We start from the raw sequence: 20,000 nt of genomic DNA, 5'->3' as shown, positions 1-20,000 counted from the left end.
TCTTTGTTTAAAATTTCCAATATAACTGAAAGATATTATTGTGTAAGTGAAATAAAGTTATTGACACCTTTAAGCAGGAATAGTTTGGTATAATATTTTTGAAATCAATGGAGTGTATAAAACTTCTCTTGAATATGAACAACGGTACTACTAAGATTTATTGCCTTAGAGTCTACGATTGTACTTTGTAAAAAAAAATGTATCCACCTCTTGATAATTCAGACCGAAGATATACACACAACAAAATCCCTCGTGAAGAACGTTATTGCCTGTAATAAACTGGACATATATGATGAATTCTATTTCATTTATGTTTATTCGTGCTGCCTTTTACTACGGGATAATTTATTAACGTATTTATTTCATGAATCCACCTGTTGTTACGTTCTAAAGACATGTTTATTGACATGAATTACATCAACATGTATTCTGAAATTATTTATGTATATTAATAAGTAAAGGATGCCTTAACTATACGCACTTATATTATTATTTCCTTTAACAAATAATGGTAATTTGTACTAACTTTGAAATGAGCCTGTGTATGTTCCTTTATTCGTTCATTAACTCGTATATTTTATGTCTATTGGATTTCGATTTGTTTCATCATAATTATATTGTATATACGGACGCAAATAAAAAGTTTATCCTTTAATTGTGTACGTTTTTCTTTCTCGAAATAATTGTTGTTTTATTTGTATTATCTTTCTTCGAAATTTAATTGAATTTACACTAAATTTGTATATATATCTTGTAATAGTGCCGTTCTGGTCATTAAAGTGTATGCATTAAATACGACGACCATAGGCAGAAGTCTTTATAAACTTCTGTTCTATTCTCTTCTTTGTGACTTGGGTACTTACATTTCCTCAAACATAATACATATAATCACTAATCTGGTGTGGAAACATGTGTAATGTATCAGTCAAACACGGCTCTATTGAGACTTGATTGTTTGCTTGCTTTAAAAAGATTGCATAGCATTTGTAACAATCAAACAAACGACTTAATATGATCTATAATTGATCTCATTATATGATTTAATATTATAATAAATAAACTTATTATTAACATTTGTATCATATGGTTTGTTATTGAAAGGTACATTCAACTTGTTGTACGCAACAACAGTCGCATACTGAAATGAATTCCCAAAAATCCCCTTCATAATGATCGGGTTGGTTCCCGTTGTAGCAAACCTTTAAGGGAGGTAGCCTAAGTAGTATTGTATTGTAAGATTGAGTTATGGTTAGCTCAAAATAAGGAGATATGTAATTGTTATTTTAAGAATATTGCAGTAACATATTTTACAATCATGTCTTTTTGAAAATACTCTTCATGCTGCAACATTTAAGTCAGTAAGAGCGAAAATGTGTCCAGTCCTATCACATTTCTAATTTTACTATTTACTTATAGTTTTCCACACCACTATAATTGTGTTACTAGGACAACCATGTAAACTCGTTGCGTTTCTATAAACTCGGCAAACTTTAACACCTAATACTCAAAGTTTTATTATCAGGACATAACCGTTCAGGGTGGGATTATTTCACCGTCGTTTCTTTTCTTCCATTCCGAACCACCAGGTTGTGTCAGAGGGAACTATGTCCGCAGTTGTACAAAGAAGAAAATGTCCGGGGAGTTATTATGTCACCGTACATAATGCAGATTCAGGCGCGTAGGACCTCATAAACTTCGAAATACAAACAAGAAATATATTTTCAAAAAGATATTCGGCGTATAGCATAGCTTTGAAATAAAGGTCGAAATTTAACGTAAATAAGTTATTTAATTAAAAAACAAGGTGTAAGTATTGTTTTGTTGTTTGTTCACTTAATAGTCGCATATCTTCCGCATTAAATAATTGTTATGAAGTGGACGTATCGGTATATGAAACCACATAATTGTGTTCGTAGGTACAAATTTTACTATGTGAGATCAAATCATATGTGTCATCACATTGCTTATTATGAATTCATTTATTCGTCATCGAAACATATGGTATTTGTTGATATTTGATTAAGACGCAGTTTTCTATCCACATTTTCAAATCGGACATTTTCGACGAATAGGCTTCCCGTGCCAGAAAAGTGAGCCAATCGAGAGGCTTTCCGTGCCACAACGAAAGCGAATGTAGGCATTTTTTAAGTAAAATTGACGATAATTACTATATAGCGTACATTGAACGTAAAGTTTTGATCATAAAGATGATATTACTGACATTAGATATTTGATATATTACGGAAAAGCTATGTTAAAAAGTCATCAAAGTGGCATGCATGCACGAATGTTCCACCACCCTCGTCATCATTCCATCTTCGATAGAGTTTTTGATAAGTGTTTGGACCTGCAGAATACTGTGAACCTGTAGCTGGATATATGCTTCAACTCATGGACCACCTCTTTTTATGCACAAATGTGTTAACGGGTTTTAATTTTAGATTTTCTTATCTGTTTTGTGTATTACGATCATCCATTTTTCATGTTTATAACAGAGAGGCAGCCGAGAATGAACAGAGAGGCAGCATTTTGTCAGAGAGGCCACCGATATGCATCTACACCGTGAGGTAGACTTCTTTTGATAACGTCACTGTGATTGACGTCACTGTGATTGCCCTCATCATTTCCTTAATTACAAAATAATAATTTTATATCATAATTGCCTGAATTTCAAAGTAAATTGATAGTGTTTTATGCAAAATACGCTGACGCGGCAAAGGAATAACAGATTATGTTGAAGTAATATATGAAAGAATGCCGCTCTGACAGAGCAAGCCTTTGCAAATCGAGCAGTATTTACTAGTTAGGCAGGAGATACGGACACTGGCCCTCTCGGACATATACTCTCACGATCGCATAGCATAAGCGGATATATGCCCACTTGTATTACACAATAGGCATGAACTGATGGACATGCCCAGGAGTGTATCACACAAACTATGTTGACAAATAACGCCATATAATTATTTTTAACAATGCGAATCTCTTTATACAGCACATTCACAATATGTTTTGTAGCACGAACTGTTTCATAGACAATTATATAATAAATCAATGTTATAAAGGTCGTGCTATTATCTATAGTTAAGCTCTCTTTACGACTCATATGCAAAATGCACAAGTCTCGAAACTTTCCATTTAAAGTTAAACAAATAAATGTATCTAATTTACGAAGTGAACTCATTTACGAGGTTTTAATGAAACGATCTTCTGGACCATGTGGAGCATATTCCGTATTAATCAATAAATAAAAATTTAATTGATATTGTATAACACATACTTTGCTTCATTCATTTGCTGACATACTACTCTCTACTGTTCATATCGACAAAGAACAAAATAAGCGTTCTAAAAACTAGTAAACAAGGTCGACATAAATCCCCTACAAGAACACAACATAGCGGAATTTATATCGTATTTATATTGCACACTCATTTATAAAATCATATAATAATTGTAATATTGTTTGCAGTATCGTGATAATCGGTAAAACTATTTACTGCCAACCGCTCTTTCGAGTATTATCGGCAGATATGCACACTGTCGAGTCCGTTTCCTAGAAAGAACCAGTATTTGGTGTCTAAAGAGGAGATAATAAAACGCTCCCCGAGTAGGAATTGTACTTTATAATAATACAGTTCATACATATATAGCATCAATGAAAATATGATTTCTTGTAAATTTTAGAAATTCATTTTTTTTTAATTTTACAGATCAGTTGCTTAAACTTAAAGATGCTAAAGATGAACTTGAACTCAAAATCGCCGTATACAATATTTTGTTTAAGTTGTGTTATGCATTAAAATGGTAGAATCTAGTTTCAAAGTTTCAACAAAAAATTAATAGTAAGCATTTTGTCTGAAACTTTTAATTGTCGCCGTGGTGTAGTGGATGAGGTGTCCGCCTAGCGATCGGGATTTGGTGGGTTCGATTCCCACTCGGGGAGCGTTTCATTCACTCCTCTATAGACATCAAATAATGGTTCTTTCTAAGAAACGAACTCGAAAATGTCCCTAACTGCCGATACTAAACGAAAGAGCGGTTGGCAGTAAATAATTTTTAATTTTAATTTTATATTATTTAAAAAAATAGAATTTTAAAATAATGCGTTTTAATGCGACCTAAATACAACGTTGCAGCAACGTTGCTAAAAAACGTCGCAGCAACGTTGGGAAAAAACGTCGGTGAAACTTACATATAGACCATTGGTACAACCAAACTGCAACGTTCGAATGCAACCTTATACAACGTTGCAGCAACGTTGGATGCCAACTGGGCACGTTATGACATAACAGTGCTTGGACGTGTGGCACAGCTTGCCGCCGACACGTGGTTGCAATTGATACCAAGTGGCCAGATTAGTCGTGCATACTGAACATTATGATCGGGGAGACGACTACGCGTTATTATTATGATGATGATTATCATGACACTTAATTAGCATCTATACATGTCATTCAATACATATCTGTCATTATTGAATACTACAAAATAATTAAAAAATTCAACACACGGTATGCTTGAACCATACCGATGTAATTAGCTGATTTGTATTAAATGCCGTCATCTTTTTTCATGTCCATGTTATCAATTAACGTGTCTTACCTACTGAGAAAAACTACTGAAATGATATTGTACAATACACGGTTCCAAAGTACTGTGTAACCTAGGTATGGAAAATGAGTATCCTCAGAGAGGTTACAGTCATGATGCAATTACGAGTAAAACAAAAAGGAAATATATACACCGAACACCACGTTCTATTTCGACTGTGAACATAATATATATATATATATATATATATATATATTTCATACACAGCAAGATGTCGTCCAATGCGCCCCAACCTGAATGCCAAATATGGGAAATCTGAAGTATTCAAGTCGCTTAGATCAGAGTGCAGGGTATGACCTTTTCTTACCAAACGCACATCATGGTTGCACTTAACTTTAAGCCACGAATAACGATTGAAATATGTGAACATACTTTCAAATCTCGATGAGCATGTGATTGATAGATTCTGAAAATGCCTGTTGTCAAGATGTACAAGGTTTTCCAGGTTAAATTGCCCAAAGGGTACGTATAAACTCTTTATGATTGATTCTCATTTAGTTAAGGTTAAACTGGCACAATATAAATTTAATTTTTGCTGAACAGTATATGCTTATACGATAAAACATATGCACACACATTTATTATATTATTACAATATTTGAAATATAGTATGTATTAGGAAAATTCAAATGTTTTAATTTCTATCAATTTCTAAAGTTTGGTTAGCCGAATATAAAAATACCCTTTCACATTTGTATAATGGTGAAAGCCGGATTTACATATATCCATTGAATTATTATCGATTTATCCGGAAATAAATATAACCCTTGCCATGCAATAGTTTCAATACACATAAATGAACGTCGGGTAGCTGGAAATAAACAAATCAGTTGCAAGGCAAATGAAGTTATAAAATTCGAGAACGTTCATTCATGCGAGACACGATTTCGTGGATTTTTGTAACGATCGTATTTTTATGTAAAACAATATATGGTTGAATATTTAAAATTATTTGTTTGATTTCAGAATTGTTGATTCTATTGAGTTTATTATTGCTTGACACTTGTTACGTTGTATTTGTTAACGATATAACACGAATTTATTCACTTGGAAAATACTTTTTTAAATCAAATTAATTATTTATTGTTAAATTGCTGATAAGATAATAATTGATTCAAAATTATATGAAAATTAATACTGGTAAACGTTGTTTACACGCACGTTTTTATCATAAATAAACACACGTGTTCTTTATGTTATTTTATTATATATGGCATAAGTTAATCCGAGAAGATAGATGAGACAAGTCGTACACATCCTGTAATGATGATTATTAAAAGAAAAAAAACAGCCAACACGATGATATGTGCATTTCGATCTTTCTGACAGTATTCGATTTTGAACGTCACTTATCACTTATTCGGCACCTTCTTGTCGTTGTATTGAAATCTTTTGAAATTACGACTTAAATAGGCTTATTTGTATAAAAATGATTTAACGTCGTTTATTACGAGATAACTAGGCCTCATAATGCTTGATATTACCTCAATAAATACATTATAATTTCTGCTTAAAATGTTTAATTCAAATAAATAAAATATGTTTTCTTTATTTTAATTTTTGACATTAATACGATTGTAAGTATTTAATGTTGGAATCCTTGTCGATTCTCTTTACAGAATAAACACGGATTGCACAACTCACCAGAACGTCAATATAATATTCCTCTTTTCTAGCTATCATCAACAATCATACAAGAAAAACAAACAGCACTTTAGTAAAAATGAAGTGTTCATTATTTTTTATCCACGTAGACGTGACATTCTAGATGAAATCTTAATTGCGTCATATTTTATTTCACTATAAATACGTTTTATATCACAGTACTGTATCAGTTTCTTCAAATTTTGTTTTCAATGCTGTAAACGCTGCTACTTTCCATTTAGTCCGATAACTAACATTGTCATTGGATTCAACGCTCACATCATTAGCATGGCTAAGGTTTTCTATTCCGCTTCTTCCTTCTTGTCGATGCTGGGAAGCGAAAATTCCTAATCCAAGACCCCTATCTCTCCGCATTTTCTGCATCATATTATTTATTTTCAACGCCGTGTCCCAGTGTTGTGAAAAAGTTCTTTTGCCTTCTGCCTCGAGTGTTACATTAACATCTTTCAAGTCCACTCCAGATTTCTGAATTTCTTTTATAAGTTCGCTAGTTTGGTTCTTGTCTAAATAGTACAATTTTGATAAGCGTTCTTGAAGTTCTTTCACATGGTCCAAGTGAGATTTTCGTAAGGCTCTCAGTGCCGGATTTTTCAATATCGAATAAGCAGTTTGCCAGCGGATTCGAGCTCGAACAAATGCACGTGTCCTTTCTATGGTTATATCTATAATTGAACCATATGCGATAAGAATACGATATATGACACTTTTTTGCTTCTCGTAAAACTATTTCTCATAGTTAAAACAAATACATGTAAGTTGATTAATGAAGTGTATTTTGATTTCTCACTATACATTACAGCACATTTAAAGTAAGATTTTAATGTAATACTTAAGACGTCTAAAGTATTTGACAAAGCACATAACTACCGTTTTATAGAATACATTTTTATACAAAACCTGATTTTTCCGGATCAATATATGGCTCATCTCTTTTCTTCTTTCCCGCCAATAATATCCGAACAAATATAAGCAGCACAGGATGAGTATGTGAGCATTCGACGTGCAAAAAGCCAGCATAGGCGGCGAATCCTGTAGTAATAATATTAGCACTATTAACTGTCTTAATCGCATCCTGTTGGCTTTCAAAATTCCACCAACATGAATCGCGCCTATATGATATATGTCCTGTAATTTCAATACGAGATAAAAGTGTATTTTATGCTCAGTAGTATTTTAATGAAAGTAATGTAATTAAAATCGATCGCACCTGACACTTGTGCACGAACATTAATGAAAATGACTGTAAACAGTTTTTTTAATTTATGACGAAATATAATTGCATTATATCAACATAAGAGTTAAAAACATAAAAGTTAATACACAGACCTGGATCCATCATCTGGAATCTCCTTGTTAGGGCGCTGTTGTCGAGACGCGGCAAGAAAATGACGCCAATAACAACAGACTTAATGATGCGGAGAAGGCACGACAAGAAACCGAGGAAGATGTTGTAGAAGAACATGAAGAAAGAAAAGCTGAACAGAGCGCGTCTGAAATTATATTTAAGGTACAGTGTTGATAAGTAACATGATAAGGATCGGTTAATATATTGTCAAATGACGTGAAAAGAAAACACTGAAAATAGTGCAACTGCAACACAATTTTAGTACGCATGTTGTAGAAGAATGAAAACTCGGAAATTGAACAGAGCGTGTCTGAGAGAAAATAAAAGTTTAAACTTATCAATGTACATGAGGTTTGTAAAACAAAATATAGCTAGTCTAGAAACCATTGTTGAATAAATATATCAGTTTCGCAGTGTATTTACCGCGTTAACGGTGCGGGATACAAATATTTGCATAAACGTATTCTAACCATATAGATAAAGATTTGGTGGTACGTGAAAGTAAGAAGACAAAATGTATTTACCGATTGTTCATTGCCAAGAAACGACCCCTTCCTTGCAGAAAGAAAAACTTGGCTGACAAAGTCTGCACCAGCATAGGTATAATTGTCATCATAAGGGCAGGCCTTAACACAGAAAAGGGACTATACATACGGAATATTACGCTAGTCAATTGTTCCAAAAGTTTGTATCAGTCGAGTGACTTGTATGATGACGTATCACACGAGAGGCGGAGCATAGGCAGCGAATTCTGTAGCAATCATATGAGCACTATTAACTGCCTTAATCGCATCCCGTTTGCTTTCAAAAGTCTACCAAAATGAATCGCGCCTATTTGCTATACGTCCTGTAATTTCAATACGAGATAAAATACGAATGACTTGTGTGATGACGAAATAGCACAAGGCTTGAAGCCTCGAGACTGATACAAACTCTTGAAACAATTTACTAGCGTAATATTCCTCTTATTATATACAACAACTAACGAAAACAGTTAACAATTGTTGTTTTTTTTGCTTTAACAAAACTGACGAAACAATGACTAAAACGGTACGCCATAGTTTATTTAAGACGCGTGTGAATACAGTTTATATAAATTAACGTGTAAACATTTGAATCGGGAAAACACAGGTTTCCGACACGCTTACCTTAATGACATCGTTAATCCAATGTTTATAACAATTAAGTTGACAACTGTTATCCAATATTTATAACAAACACCTTGAAACGATATGCACGTCCACTTCTATTCTTCCATGTCTTTATCGAAACTTAGTTTAAACCACACTATTTTGTTGTATTCCTTTCGAAATTTACATTTATGCATGATAAACACACACTCCGAAATACGTTTTGCATTCTTTCAATGTTTTAAACAAATAGTTTGCTGTTAAAAAAACACCACGTCCGACATGTCCTTAAATTCCAGAGAGTTTAAATAAAACTATTGTGTTTCGTCACAGATGTACTACGTTATATATTTCGTTATATAAAAAAGGGGTTTCCTATGTTCGGTGCGCGTAATGTGACGTCATTAAATAGGTCGAAGAAAGTAGTCCGGCTAGTATGGTTATAGGGAATCGGAAAACAGCGAGTAGCATAATACGGGATTTATTTCAACGATTGATACAACCTGTATTTTGTTAAAAACATTAAACATGTATATAATAAAATGTAATACATGTGAACAACACTTTACAAACAGTTATAATGATTCATAAAACATAGAATCTAAATTGGTTTTTCAACAAACAAGATATCAAGCAAATAATGAAGATTAAATAAGCAGTTTATGTCTACCATATGGTTTCCAGAATCCAAAGTAACCATTGCGTGATTCCTAAAGCCAGCAGAATAATCAGCAGGTCCAAGGCAACACAGGCAATGGAGATACAAATGAAATGCAATACGAACCCTGTAACGAAAGTAACAATAGTACTTGTTTCAAAGTCTCTGTTTCAGCATGAGCAGTTATAAGGCTCAATAAATGGGTGCCCTATGATAGTAGCATAATATATTGAGTTAATATTAAAACAAATTAATACTCGCCAAGTACGCCCTGTTACGCCGTTGGATAGTTTGAAAACGATTATATATGATTAAGTTCAATACGATATGATATAAAAGGGCAACGCTTATCAGACAATTTTAAGACAGAAACATACTTAAAACCATCTAACATTCAATATTTTGAATCTGACAAGGCATTGTATCTTGACGACGCAATTTCACCAAAACATGACATGAGATTGGCATTGTTCCTTACATGTAGTCAAGTTAAACACGTTTTTCTTGTTTTTCTTGCGTTTCATAGTTTAAATTTTATTAATTTTTGCAATAGCTGTAAATTGATTAACCGATTATTTTAGTTTTTCCCATGTGGATTTCAACAACCTTAACGTTTTAGGACGAGCAAACGAAAAGACAAATGGATTACGTTCATATAGTGTGCAACATACCCCAGCCAATGTAGGCGACCTGGTACCCGGCATACCGCATGCTGCCTAGCTGTTAATTGACCATGTGCTTCATATATTTACTACAAATGTGCAGTGTTTTAGTCAAATACCGAAACACAAAATCAAAATATAATTGTATATTGCTAGAGCGTCTTTCCTTGTTTAATTTATTTTTCTAAAAAGGCACATTGTTATTAACTTACCACGCAACAATACAATCATATATATGCATTTCAGGGCATATTTCATTAACGTAAATGTTTCATTTACTTTAATAGCTATGACACAAAAACGCATTTACATCATTTTTAAGGCATTAATTAAATGCTTCAAAAACTGCATTGTTTTCAGTGACACTAGGACTTAACCTCTATGCGCAAAATCAATTTGAGGAAGAATTGCAGTTTTTGAGAACTGTGAACATCGATTTTGCCCTTACGACAAAAATAGATTACATGTTCGTTGTATGTTTACATGAAAATTATATTTATGTCATTTATAACATTCAAAACGCAGGTACAGTCATACAGTTTTGACCATTTTTATAAGCATAATGATGCTCCACAACCACCGAGGAAGGGTTTATATTAGCACCCGCTATATATGCTATGCAATATACAAATTGCTTTTTAAACGCAGGGCAATATTATTTATAAAAAATGTATATTTGAGGTTCATCACCGAGCATGGAGTTTACAAACATCTAAACAGCGTTCTCAAGATTTCAAGATTAAAGGTTCAAGTACCAGTAGGGAGGTGTTCTCCAATGTGGATCTGTGCGGAATGTGAGTGTTGTCGCCTCTATACAAGGATAGCAGATTGGTCCTGAAGATGGGATAAGTGTTCAGGTAAGCAGAAACATATTGACACGCGCAAGGGAATACATTAATACAAATACATTACAATATGTCGTGAAATAAACTTGCACCTGTATGACGTCATCATGTGAAGAATGGTTAGTATTCCCGCCGCTAGGATCAAGGTCAAGGACACAATGAAGCAAACTGGAAACAAAAACATGCATTACAAGTATGAAACACTGCTTTTGTATCACTATGATGTTATAGCTTATCATATTCAAATATAATTATGGTATTGTGTGTTCTTGAACATCATAAGATGTAGTATATATACCTGATGAATTTAATTAAAATGCAAAAAGTACATACTTCGTAAATTTGTTATCAGTTCTGGAAGGTAAAGAACTGTGTCTCGAATATAAGTCATCCACTTCTCCTCTCCAGGTGTGGAATCTTTTCCTATTATATCAATCGTTGCTTTAATTCCTTTGTCCACCAAATTGAAGACAGCAAGGATCATAACAAATAATTCCACAGCTACCTATGGAGTACACAGTTAGTCGTTTTAAACACACACACAAGTACATACACTCGCACAGACGATCGCAAGCACGAACGCACGCAACGTAAACCCATTCCTAACCCACAAACGCACACTACAAATAGCATTCATTGTGGCGGTATCCACGCGGCAGCTTTATCGGTCATTTGCAAACAAGCTAGAAGCAGCCAGCTGAACATTTGAATACGTTATTAGTAACAATATAAATATGAGAGTGTCACAATATTGACAAAGAATACTATTCCTCACCAAGAAAACACATGTTTTAATTTGAAGCAAGCTACTTGTTGCTTACGACAAAAGCATGATTTAAAATAAAACTGTATAGATGACCACTATAAAACTATTATACCAATAAATACTATGTGGCTCCAGATAACAAAGCCAACAATTCTGATTTATTTCTCAAATATTTTACACTTTATAAATCAATAAACAAAATTATGTTAATCATATAAACATTAAAACTAAGACAAATCGGTAAAGATTTGCCAATAAACATATGCGTATGCGTTGAAAATTAATATATAATATGAGGGTTTATTTTCCAATAATTTATATCAATACTCATGAATCATAGAATGGCTTAGTTGTGAGATTCGAATAACTTATTTATTTAATTTTTAAAAGACAAATGGTCAAAATCGCACATGTTCAATTTCAAATCATAAAAACCTAATGACTTCAAGTTTAAATATTGTCCGTTGCAAATTTTAGCAGAAGACAGACAGAAGGACGGAACTACACAAATACAGACGGCATGTCACTAGTGTTTCGTATATACCCCATTCACTTCGTAACGGGAATATAACAATGAATGTGCAGATGGAATCAGTATATGTCATGAAGTTTACGAAGATACGGAAACAAAAGAAAGAAATAAGAACTTACTTTATACAGCAACATTAGACCCATCAAAGTAACAGTAAGAATACGCGTGGAATAGCGGTACTCTGAAGCATAATAACGAATGCACATTATGAACAATCAAATCATTGTCATCAAAAGTTAATAAATGAGCGTTGGGTAGCTTCTATCGACATGAAAGTAGCCTGAATCTACCAGTTCAACTATGGGTTTGATAATTGCGCAAATATCAATAAATCACTTGCAATATAGTAGCTAAAAGACCTTTTTGGACGGAGTAAATGACTAGGCTACAAAACCAAAATGAAATTAAAACAGGTATAGACGCTCCCGGTATAGCAGCATTGTACACATACATGACTTAGGTAAATGTCCATTTCAAAATCAAATTACTATTTCTAATCAATTCGGAACTTCATATTTAACACGAAACATAAATTTGGTGATTTCATTGTGGAATTAACATTGAACATATAATCCATATTTGACAGTGCTTGAATGACATACGCATCGCTAATTTTAAATATTATAATGAGTTGTAGGATAAATTAAATTCAGTGAAATTAGTCCGGATACAAAATGTTGCCAACATAGCCTCCTTTGGACAATTTTGTGCGTCCCACATTCTTGTATAAGCAATATTTATTTTAAATAGTGCCATCTTTAAATACATAAACGTCATCACATTAAAAATCCATCTAGTTATTTACCATTGAATTAAGTTTGCCTATTAGTAAATCCAATTAAAATTCAAAGAAGCGGTTGTAAAGCAGAATCTTACATGTATGACTGGATAATAATTATGACATGTATTCGACTAAAACAGATGTAGTTTGATAAAGCAGTATGCGGAATTGTAATGTTAAACAGTCATATAAGACGAATGAAAGCGCATGTACGTCATAACAACCCATCGTGTTCTTACTATTTTTGTTCTGGTAGACGACAACTTCTGTCACGGATTTTGCGATTCCGACCACCTTAGCCTGTAGATTGGCAGGGGGTGAGCTTGCAAATTAAAAGCATGTACTATTAACCGAAAACTTTGGAAATTATCTTCTTGCATGTAAGACAACAATTAAACATTGATAAATGTGAACCGTGATTCCGGACTCACTTCACAAATTTTTCTTCTTTAAAATCCAGTTATTAAATGATGACAGCATTTCTCAGATCGGTACATTATTTAATAATATTTGGAATTTGAAAATCGTCTTAAATGTGCACACCACATCACATGTTCATGAGTTTACAAACATTTTTTTTTACTTTGCAAAATATCAAGTATGTCATACAATAACGCACTGTATCTTACGTATTTTTATTTTATTTTTTATCATCCAATTCAATAAAAATCAGCAAGACGTAGTTAATCAAATGATTACCGAGGAGGTTTTGGTGGCCGTAATAGATTCCGAACATGTTCTGCCTCAGATGTCAAATCTAGATCCTTGTCCATTTTGAGAACGGACACCCTTTCCTTTGACGTATAGATACGTACTGTCTTTCTGCGCAGACCTTTGAACATTTTCAATGGAATGCTTATACAGAGGTAACCTAAACAAACGAGGTTCGGAAAGTCTCGAGCAAACAAAATGAGGCGAGCTGTCTGAAAGAGACAAATAAAAACAACGATGTAAAAGTATAAACTGAACAAAATTTGAAACTAACACTAATATGCTTTCTTGTTTATAATGTATTCATGATAAAAGCGTAAGTAGATCTTACATGTTCACAATTAACATCACAATTGATGCAAGTATTATTTCAAATTAGTAATGAAACCTTACTGGTATGAGGTCACATTCAAATATCTTGTACGTGTTGACTGCAAACAGCACGCATGCGTATAGTTCGGCCACCACAAGACTGACAAGGGAATCCAGTGCAAGGGCTGCAAACATGGGGAAGTAGCCCACCCCTATCACTCCCATGGACAGGATCTTGTTCCAGACTGAAACAAGACATGTGCGCGTTTTATACATTTTCTTTTATGATAAAGATGATTTAAACTAACATAATTGCATTACAATGTGTAAGCTTGCCTACTTGTCACGTATCTGGGACCTTGCAGGTCAACTATGACTGTTAACCCAAACACCATGTCCACCGTGAGGAAAGTTATGGCGCCCCAAGCTGCCGCATAGGACATCCGGTTTGACTTGCCCAGAATATCCATTGGACTGATAAACAAATATAATCAAAGTGCAAATACAGTTGCATTATATTTATAAACCCATTATTTACGTCTTTTATTTACGATGAGTGCCTAATGCATAACAATAACTGGACATATTCATTTATCAAACATATCCACCAATTAATTAAATCGGGATCTTCGCATTGGGTTTTAGACAGATTGCAGTGCCTTCAATATGCAGTTGACTGCCAAATCGTGTTCTTTGATAGTGTTCAAATGATTAATGTTTGAATACTGTTCTACCGTGCCTACAATATGCAGTTGACTGCCAAAAAATCGTGTTCTTTGATAGCGTACAAATGATTAATGTTTGAATACTGTTCTTGCATAAATGGTTATTGTAGTTTTATGTCTGTCATTTGTTTTTAATCATGATATATATCATTGTTAGTGTACATGCATATAATATGATTAGTTATGTTTTGTTCTCATTGCTCAAGATGAAATATGATGCATTTATGTATTTGTTGTAAATTGCATTATGTTAGAAGACCTTGTTGTCAAAATATGAAATGTTTTATATAAATTGCATATTATGTAACTTCATCTGATGTATTTCTTAACAAGTATTTCTTCTTTAAATAAAGATTTTTTGTATTATTATTATTATTAGTATTATTATTATTATTACTATTATTATTATTAGTAGTAGTATTATTATTATTATTATTATTATTATTATTATTATTATTAAAGGGTATTCAAACGAACTATAATTCTTTTGAATGGACTAACATTATGACTATCACCATGCTGTACAAACGGAAGTATTATAATATGTGACGACACTTTACACACATACATAAAAAGTAAGCCCAGTGTACCCAAAGCGCGGCAAATATGTATTCGACACATTTTCTGGTTTCCATCTGGTACTTACAAGACAGCTGCGGGTCTCCCACCCAGGCATGACAGATAGAGATTCTTTCGGTGGAAAGAGAACGCCAGAAGAAGAATCATAGCGCTCTAAAATTCAAGGAAATAATAACAGCTTCTTTATGAGTATTTTATTACAAACTTGCTCCATTATTCGAACTACCTTGGCTTCGTCATAATACACCGTCACGATTTAAATGTATCAACCGGTAAATGAAAGTAATGTGTGAAACACAGCATTTAATTTGTTAGGAGAATTAGTTTATAAACAAAACATCAGCAACAACAACACAAACAATACCAATATAATAAGTATAAGTATGATGAGATTTCTTCAAGCGATGCGATTCAATACATTCTGAGAGGTTACATTGCATATGTCTGAAACAAAGGTCTTGTCAAACATGTGATAGTTGTCAATAGTGTTGGTTTGTCAAAGACAGGCGTGGTTGTGTAAAGCCAATTGTATATCGTTAATTTAACATTGATCATTTTATACGACCGGGTTTTGACACTTGGTTCTGTGAATGTGGACTTTACCTGTTGCTAAAAGTAGTATGTTGTAAGATGTGATATATTACCGAAGGAAGAAGAAACCAAAAGTGGAACTTGTCATCAGGGATGTTTGTGATGCATTCTGTCCTGAAAATATATAGAACTTATAACAATGGTTTGTTCCTAATATCATCAACATATTCTTATAATGACCTACGTGTGTTTCACTATTCACCGTCTAAACAAAGTTCAATGATATACCCGGTATATTGAATAGGTTGCGTACCTTGAATACATGTAACACTTCTGTCTAACACCGTAAAATACGACCAACAGGAAACAAAAGCTATATGCTTTAAAAATGTACAGTTACTAAATTAGGACTGACCGCAAACAAATCACCGCATGGCTTCATAGTGTTATAAAAAGTTTCAATATAGTAACCCTGTATTGTTAAAAATTAGAAATTAGGATTAAAATGGATAAATGAATATCGATTTTCCAAGATAAAAGCCATTTATTTTTATCTAAAAACGTGCATCTGCCGTGAGTAGTATTGACAAAGTTCCACATCTTGACGTAGATATGTCATTGTAAATCATGTCTATATCAGTATGTTTATATCATACAAAAACATGTTGCATAATAAGGACAAATTGAATATTTGTATTAAATCTATATTATTATGATTGAATTCTGTGTACTGTTTATATGTTTTGTGTTGTATTTTCATACTCTGGTAACCAATGTTCTTTTGATATTTATTAGATCTAGATGCTTTCATCATAGTAAAGTATGACAATTATTCTATGTGTATTATCAAGGAATGAAACATTTTCTTATTGCATAATGGCCAAAATAAATAGGACTGAGTGGTCTCGAAAATCTACCAGTAGTATGAAACCAGACTTACACTGTTTCGTTTGTTTGGGGGTTCGCCTTGCCATAGACTAGATTAAAGGCCTCCAGAAATTTGGCCATATTTGAACCTGTAAAATGTTAGACATCGGTACGAAATACACATGTGTATATGTACATATTCAAGTTTTAAGCACACCTTTATTATATGGGTTTCTGGATATTTCTAAATTAAAATGCGCATACAATATAATCTTATTAGTTTTGTACACAAACCAATATAAATGCAATATCAGGTTTGCGTGAAAAAAATATGTTTATAATTTACACATACCCTTGAATAGCATAAGCCCCCAGTTTTCTTTTAAAAATCGTTTTAAATTATTGTCTTGACTTACAAGGCGGTCCCATTCATAATTTCACACACTGTTTTGGTCAAATCTATACCTTTCAATCCAAAAGCCGGGAAATTTTACCCAGTGGCATTACAGACTAAAAGAACAATATAAATTCAATATTAAATGCAAAATTTACATAAACGATTTGCATTCTGAAAAACAATACTGACCATGTATAAAATGTTGTGTCATGGAGATAACGTCATATAAAATGTTGTGGTCAAAATTACATAAAACTTTAAGAAACACTACAATAGGTTAGTAAAAGAACAATATTTTATACATGTATTTAAACCCAAATTAAATTTCATTTAATATTTATTGACGTTATGACGTCATAATTGATATGACGTTATCTCCATGACATTTTGACGTTGTAATATATTGTATTATGATGAGCTATGCGAAACGCGTTGGCTAAATCAATATATATTTAAAATCCCAGACAAATATATATATATATATATATATATATATATATATATATATATATATATATATATATATATATATATATATATATATATCAATTTATTTTGTATATAACATATGCCTTAATTGCATGAGCAATTTAAAAGAAGCTCGTTATAAAGGGATGTGGGATTTCAGAAACATGTGTGGATAAGAGATATGTGAACTATGTTTATTAACCCATGTATGCCTAGGGTCTCGAAAAAAGGCCTTGGCAAACAGCGTAGACCCAGATGAGACGCCGCACGATGCGGCGTCTCATCTTGGTCTGCGCTGTTTGCTGAAATGAATTTCTTTAAAAAATATTCTAAAAATAGAAATAAATATACTAGACGTCCCTAATTTTGGAAATAAATTGATCCAATTTAGAAGGACGGGAGCCAACCTATCGATGTTGGCACAAGTTTACACTCACAAAGTCACCAAGCTGAGTATATACAATTAAAACAATATCTTGTTATGGTACAGATGTTAATGGTCATGTTTAAGGATGTCTACGTACGTAATAGACCGACCAACTGATTGTATTTATTTATTTATTTATTATACATATATCATAAGTTATTGATATCGATGATATACACGAATCTCTTTGCAGCTAATAGTTATCAAAATGTCGGTTTAATGGTGTAAAGGAAAGTGTTTGGTGTGTGACTGAACACTACTGATTGGTTCACATATATGACAATAGCCGACGACAGCTCGTTCTTTAACGCAAACCATGGCTGTTTGAAATAACGTTTATCAGTTTCTAAATTGATAACAGCGCTATATGAGCCTCGTATTGGCAATTTAAAATGATTAGCATTTTCATGACCTTAAATTGATATAACTGTGTGCATGTACAATAATAGCTACACATTTAAAAAGAAGACGCTTACCTCTTGAGAGTGGTTACCTGAATATTGTTATCTGTTACATTAACCATTTTTAATCAACGAATCCATTTGTAAACAGCACGCACTTCGTATGAATCAATCCTTACATACTTTGTACTATGACATTGAAAGCTGATATGAGGTGAATAGCTGATTCAACGCTTAAAGGAGTACTTCATTAAAATATGGCTGTTATAAATTAGCGTTTTAAAATTTGACCTCAGTGTGTGCTCTTGAAATTTACCATAGAAACCTGATACTTATAATTGGCATACAGTCAGATAAAGGATAAAAATTGAAAAAGTGATTATAGAATCCATTCAAGTCTTGCGTGTGACTAAGCCCCACATGATTGAAAACAAGTATGGTTAGTTTCCTGGTTGTGTATCATATGCGATTGGAAATGCAGCTCAAAAACAGAAAAAAACTATTTGATCGGGGTATTTACAAATGGGTCATACCTCCGTTATTGGCATAAAGTTTGCTTTAAAATTTGATGTACATTTTCATCTTATCTATAAATACATTCATAACAAGTTTCAACGAAATCTGCAAAAGCAGTTGCAAGATGTGGCTAAAGACAAAAAAATGTGCTAATTAAAAAGTACAAATGAGTAAAAACTCCATTATTTTCAGACGGATTGCAAGGGCATTTGACGTGCATCATCCTCGTATCCCTATCTACACCCATACCAAGTTTCAATGAAATCGGCTAAAGCATTTCTGAGATATGGCTATGGACACAAAAAGTATTCCGGACGTAAGGACGAACGAACGGACGGAATAACGGAAGGACGGACCAGACCAACAACGACAAACAATATACATCCGCCTATGAAAGGGGATAATAGCGTTTAGATTAGTTTCTATTATTTGCTATTAGTATGCTAAAGATTATCGTGGAAAGTAAATAGCAAACGATAGATGTAAGTGATGATACTATTGATGAAATAGGATTCATGATCGTTTGTGTATATGTCGACATATATTTTATACAATTGAGTCCAATGCAAACGCTAAGGTTGCTTGTGTAAGCTTCTGAGCGAAAGTTAAAAAAAGGTGGAAATAGCCTTTAAATATATAACTGTTTGAATAGATCTCATAAATTAGAGCGATGAATTGGATAGACTGGACACAGTGAGTCTCTATACAATAAAATGTTCAACAGCATTACAGGTATAAATTGAACATGTATATAGTTTATTGATAGTATATCTAAACGCAAATATCGACTCTGTTTGCCCACAACGAACCAAAAATACCAATACTTAGGTCACACATAATCAATACCTAGATTCTCAGATTCTTTCAAGCAAAGATCTAACAATAAACATTTTAGGTATATGTATTTTATGAAAGCAATCAAGACTACCGGGTAATCTGTGCTTGAATTAATAATGTACCGGCGTTATGCTGTTTTAATTAATGTTGCCTCGTCATTTATTTCCAACTTCGGCGTTACATTTTGTTTTAAGAAGGCAAAGGCCTTAATTGGCCACAAGTATGTCGAGG

General features: G+C 33.0%; 1 protein-coding gene across 6 annotated transcripts in view; it reads right to left on the bottom strand.

The window, feature by feature from the left end:
* Window positions 1-5,801: 5,801 nt before the first annotated feature.
* The window catches only part of LOC127835357 (stimulated by retinoic acid gene 6 protein-like), a 15,794-nt gene continuing 1,595 nt past the window's right edge, over window positions 5,802-20,000 (bottom strand). Inside the window, exons 1-18 of one of the 6 annotated variants that reach the window (XM_052361738.1) lie at window positions 18,492-18,603; window positions 16,797-16,872; window positions 15,970-16,030; window positions 15,393-15,478; window positions 14,362-14,495; window positions 14,103-14,266; window positions 13,698-13,921; window positions 13,238-13,320; window positions 12,337-12,398; window positions 11,253-11,424; window positions 11,012-11,087; window positions 10,830-10,908; window positions 10,084-10,132; window positions 9,425-9,539; window positions 8,149-8,250; window positions 7,606-7,769; window positions 7,177-7,308; window positions 5,802-6,941 (exon numbers count right to left, since the gene is read on the bottom strand). In XM_052361738.1, coding sequence (XP_052217698.1) covers window positions 6,433-6,941; window positions 7,177-7,308; window positions 7,606-7,769; window positions 8,149-8,250; window positions 9,425-9,539; window positions 10,084-10,132; window positions 10,830-10,908; window positions 11,012-11,087; window positions 11,253-11,424; window positions 12,337-12,398; window positions 13,238-13,320; window positions 13,698-13,921; window positions 14,103-14,266; window positions 14,362-14,495; window positions 15,393-15,478; window positions 15,970-16,030; window positions 16,797-16,864 — 2,280 coding nt within the window. In that variant the 5' untranslated portion in view covers window positions 16,865-16,872; window positions 18,492-18,603 and the 3' untranslated portion in view covers window positions 5,802-6,432. Of the gene's footprint in view, window positions 6,942-7,176; window positions 7,309-7,605; window positions 7,770-8,148; window positions 8,251-9,424; window positions 9,540-10,083; window positions 10,133-10,829; window positions 10,909-11,011; window positions 11,088-11,252; window positions 11,425-12,336; window positions 12,399-13,237; window positions 13,321-13,697; window positions 13,922-14,102; window positions 14,267-14,361; window positions 14,496-15,392; window positions 15,479-15,969; window positions 16,031-16,796; window positions 16,873-17,309; window positions 17,375-18,491; window positions 18,604-20,000 lie in introns of those variants that run through there. The other 5 variants (XM_052361740.1, XM_052361736.1, XM_052361739.1 and 2 more) reach the window with 5 other exon arrangements.

Source organism: Dreissena polymorpha, chromosome 6 (assembly GCF_020536995.1).
Source record: "Dreissena polymorpha isolate Duluth1 chromosome 6, UMN_Dpol_1.0, whole genome shotgun sequence".
NCBI lineage: Eukaryota > Metazoa > Mollusca > Bivalvia > Myida > Dreissenidae > Dreissena > Dreissena polymorpha.
Note: the sequence above shows the minus strand (reverse complement) of the source record. Positions and strands in the feature narration are given on the sequence as shown.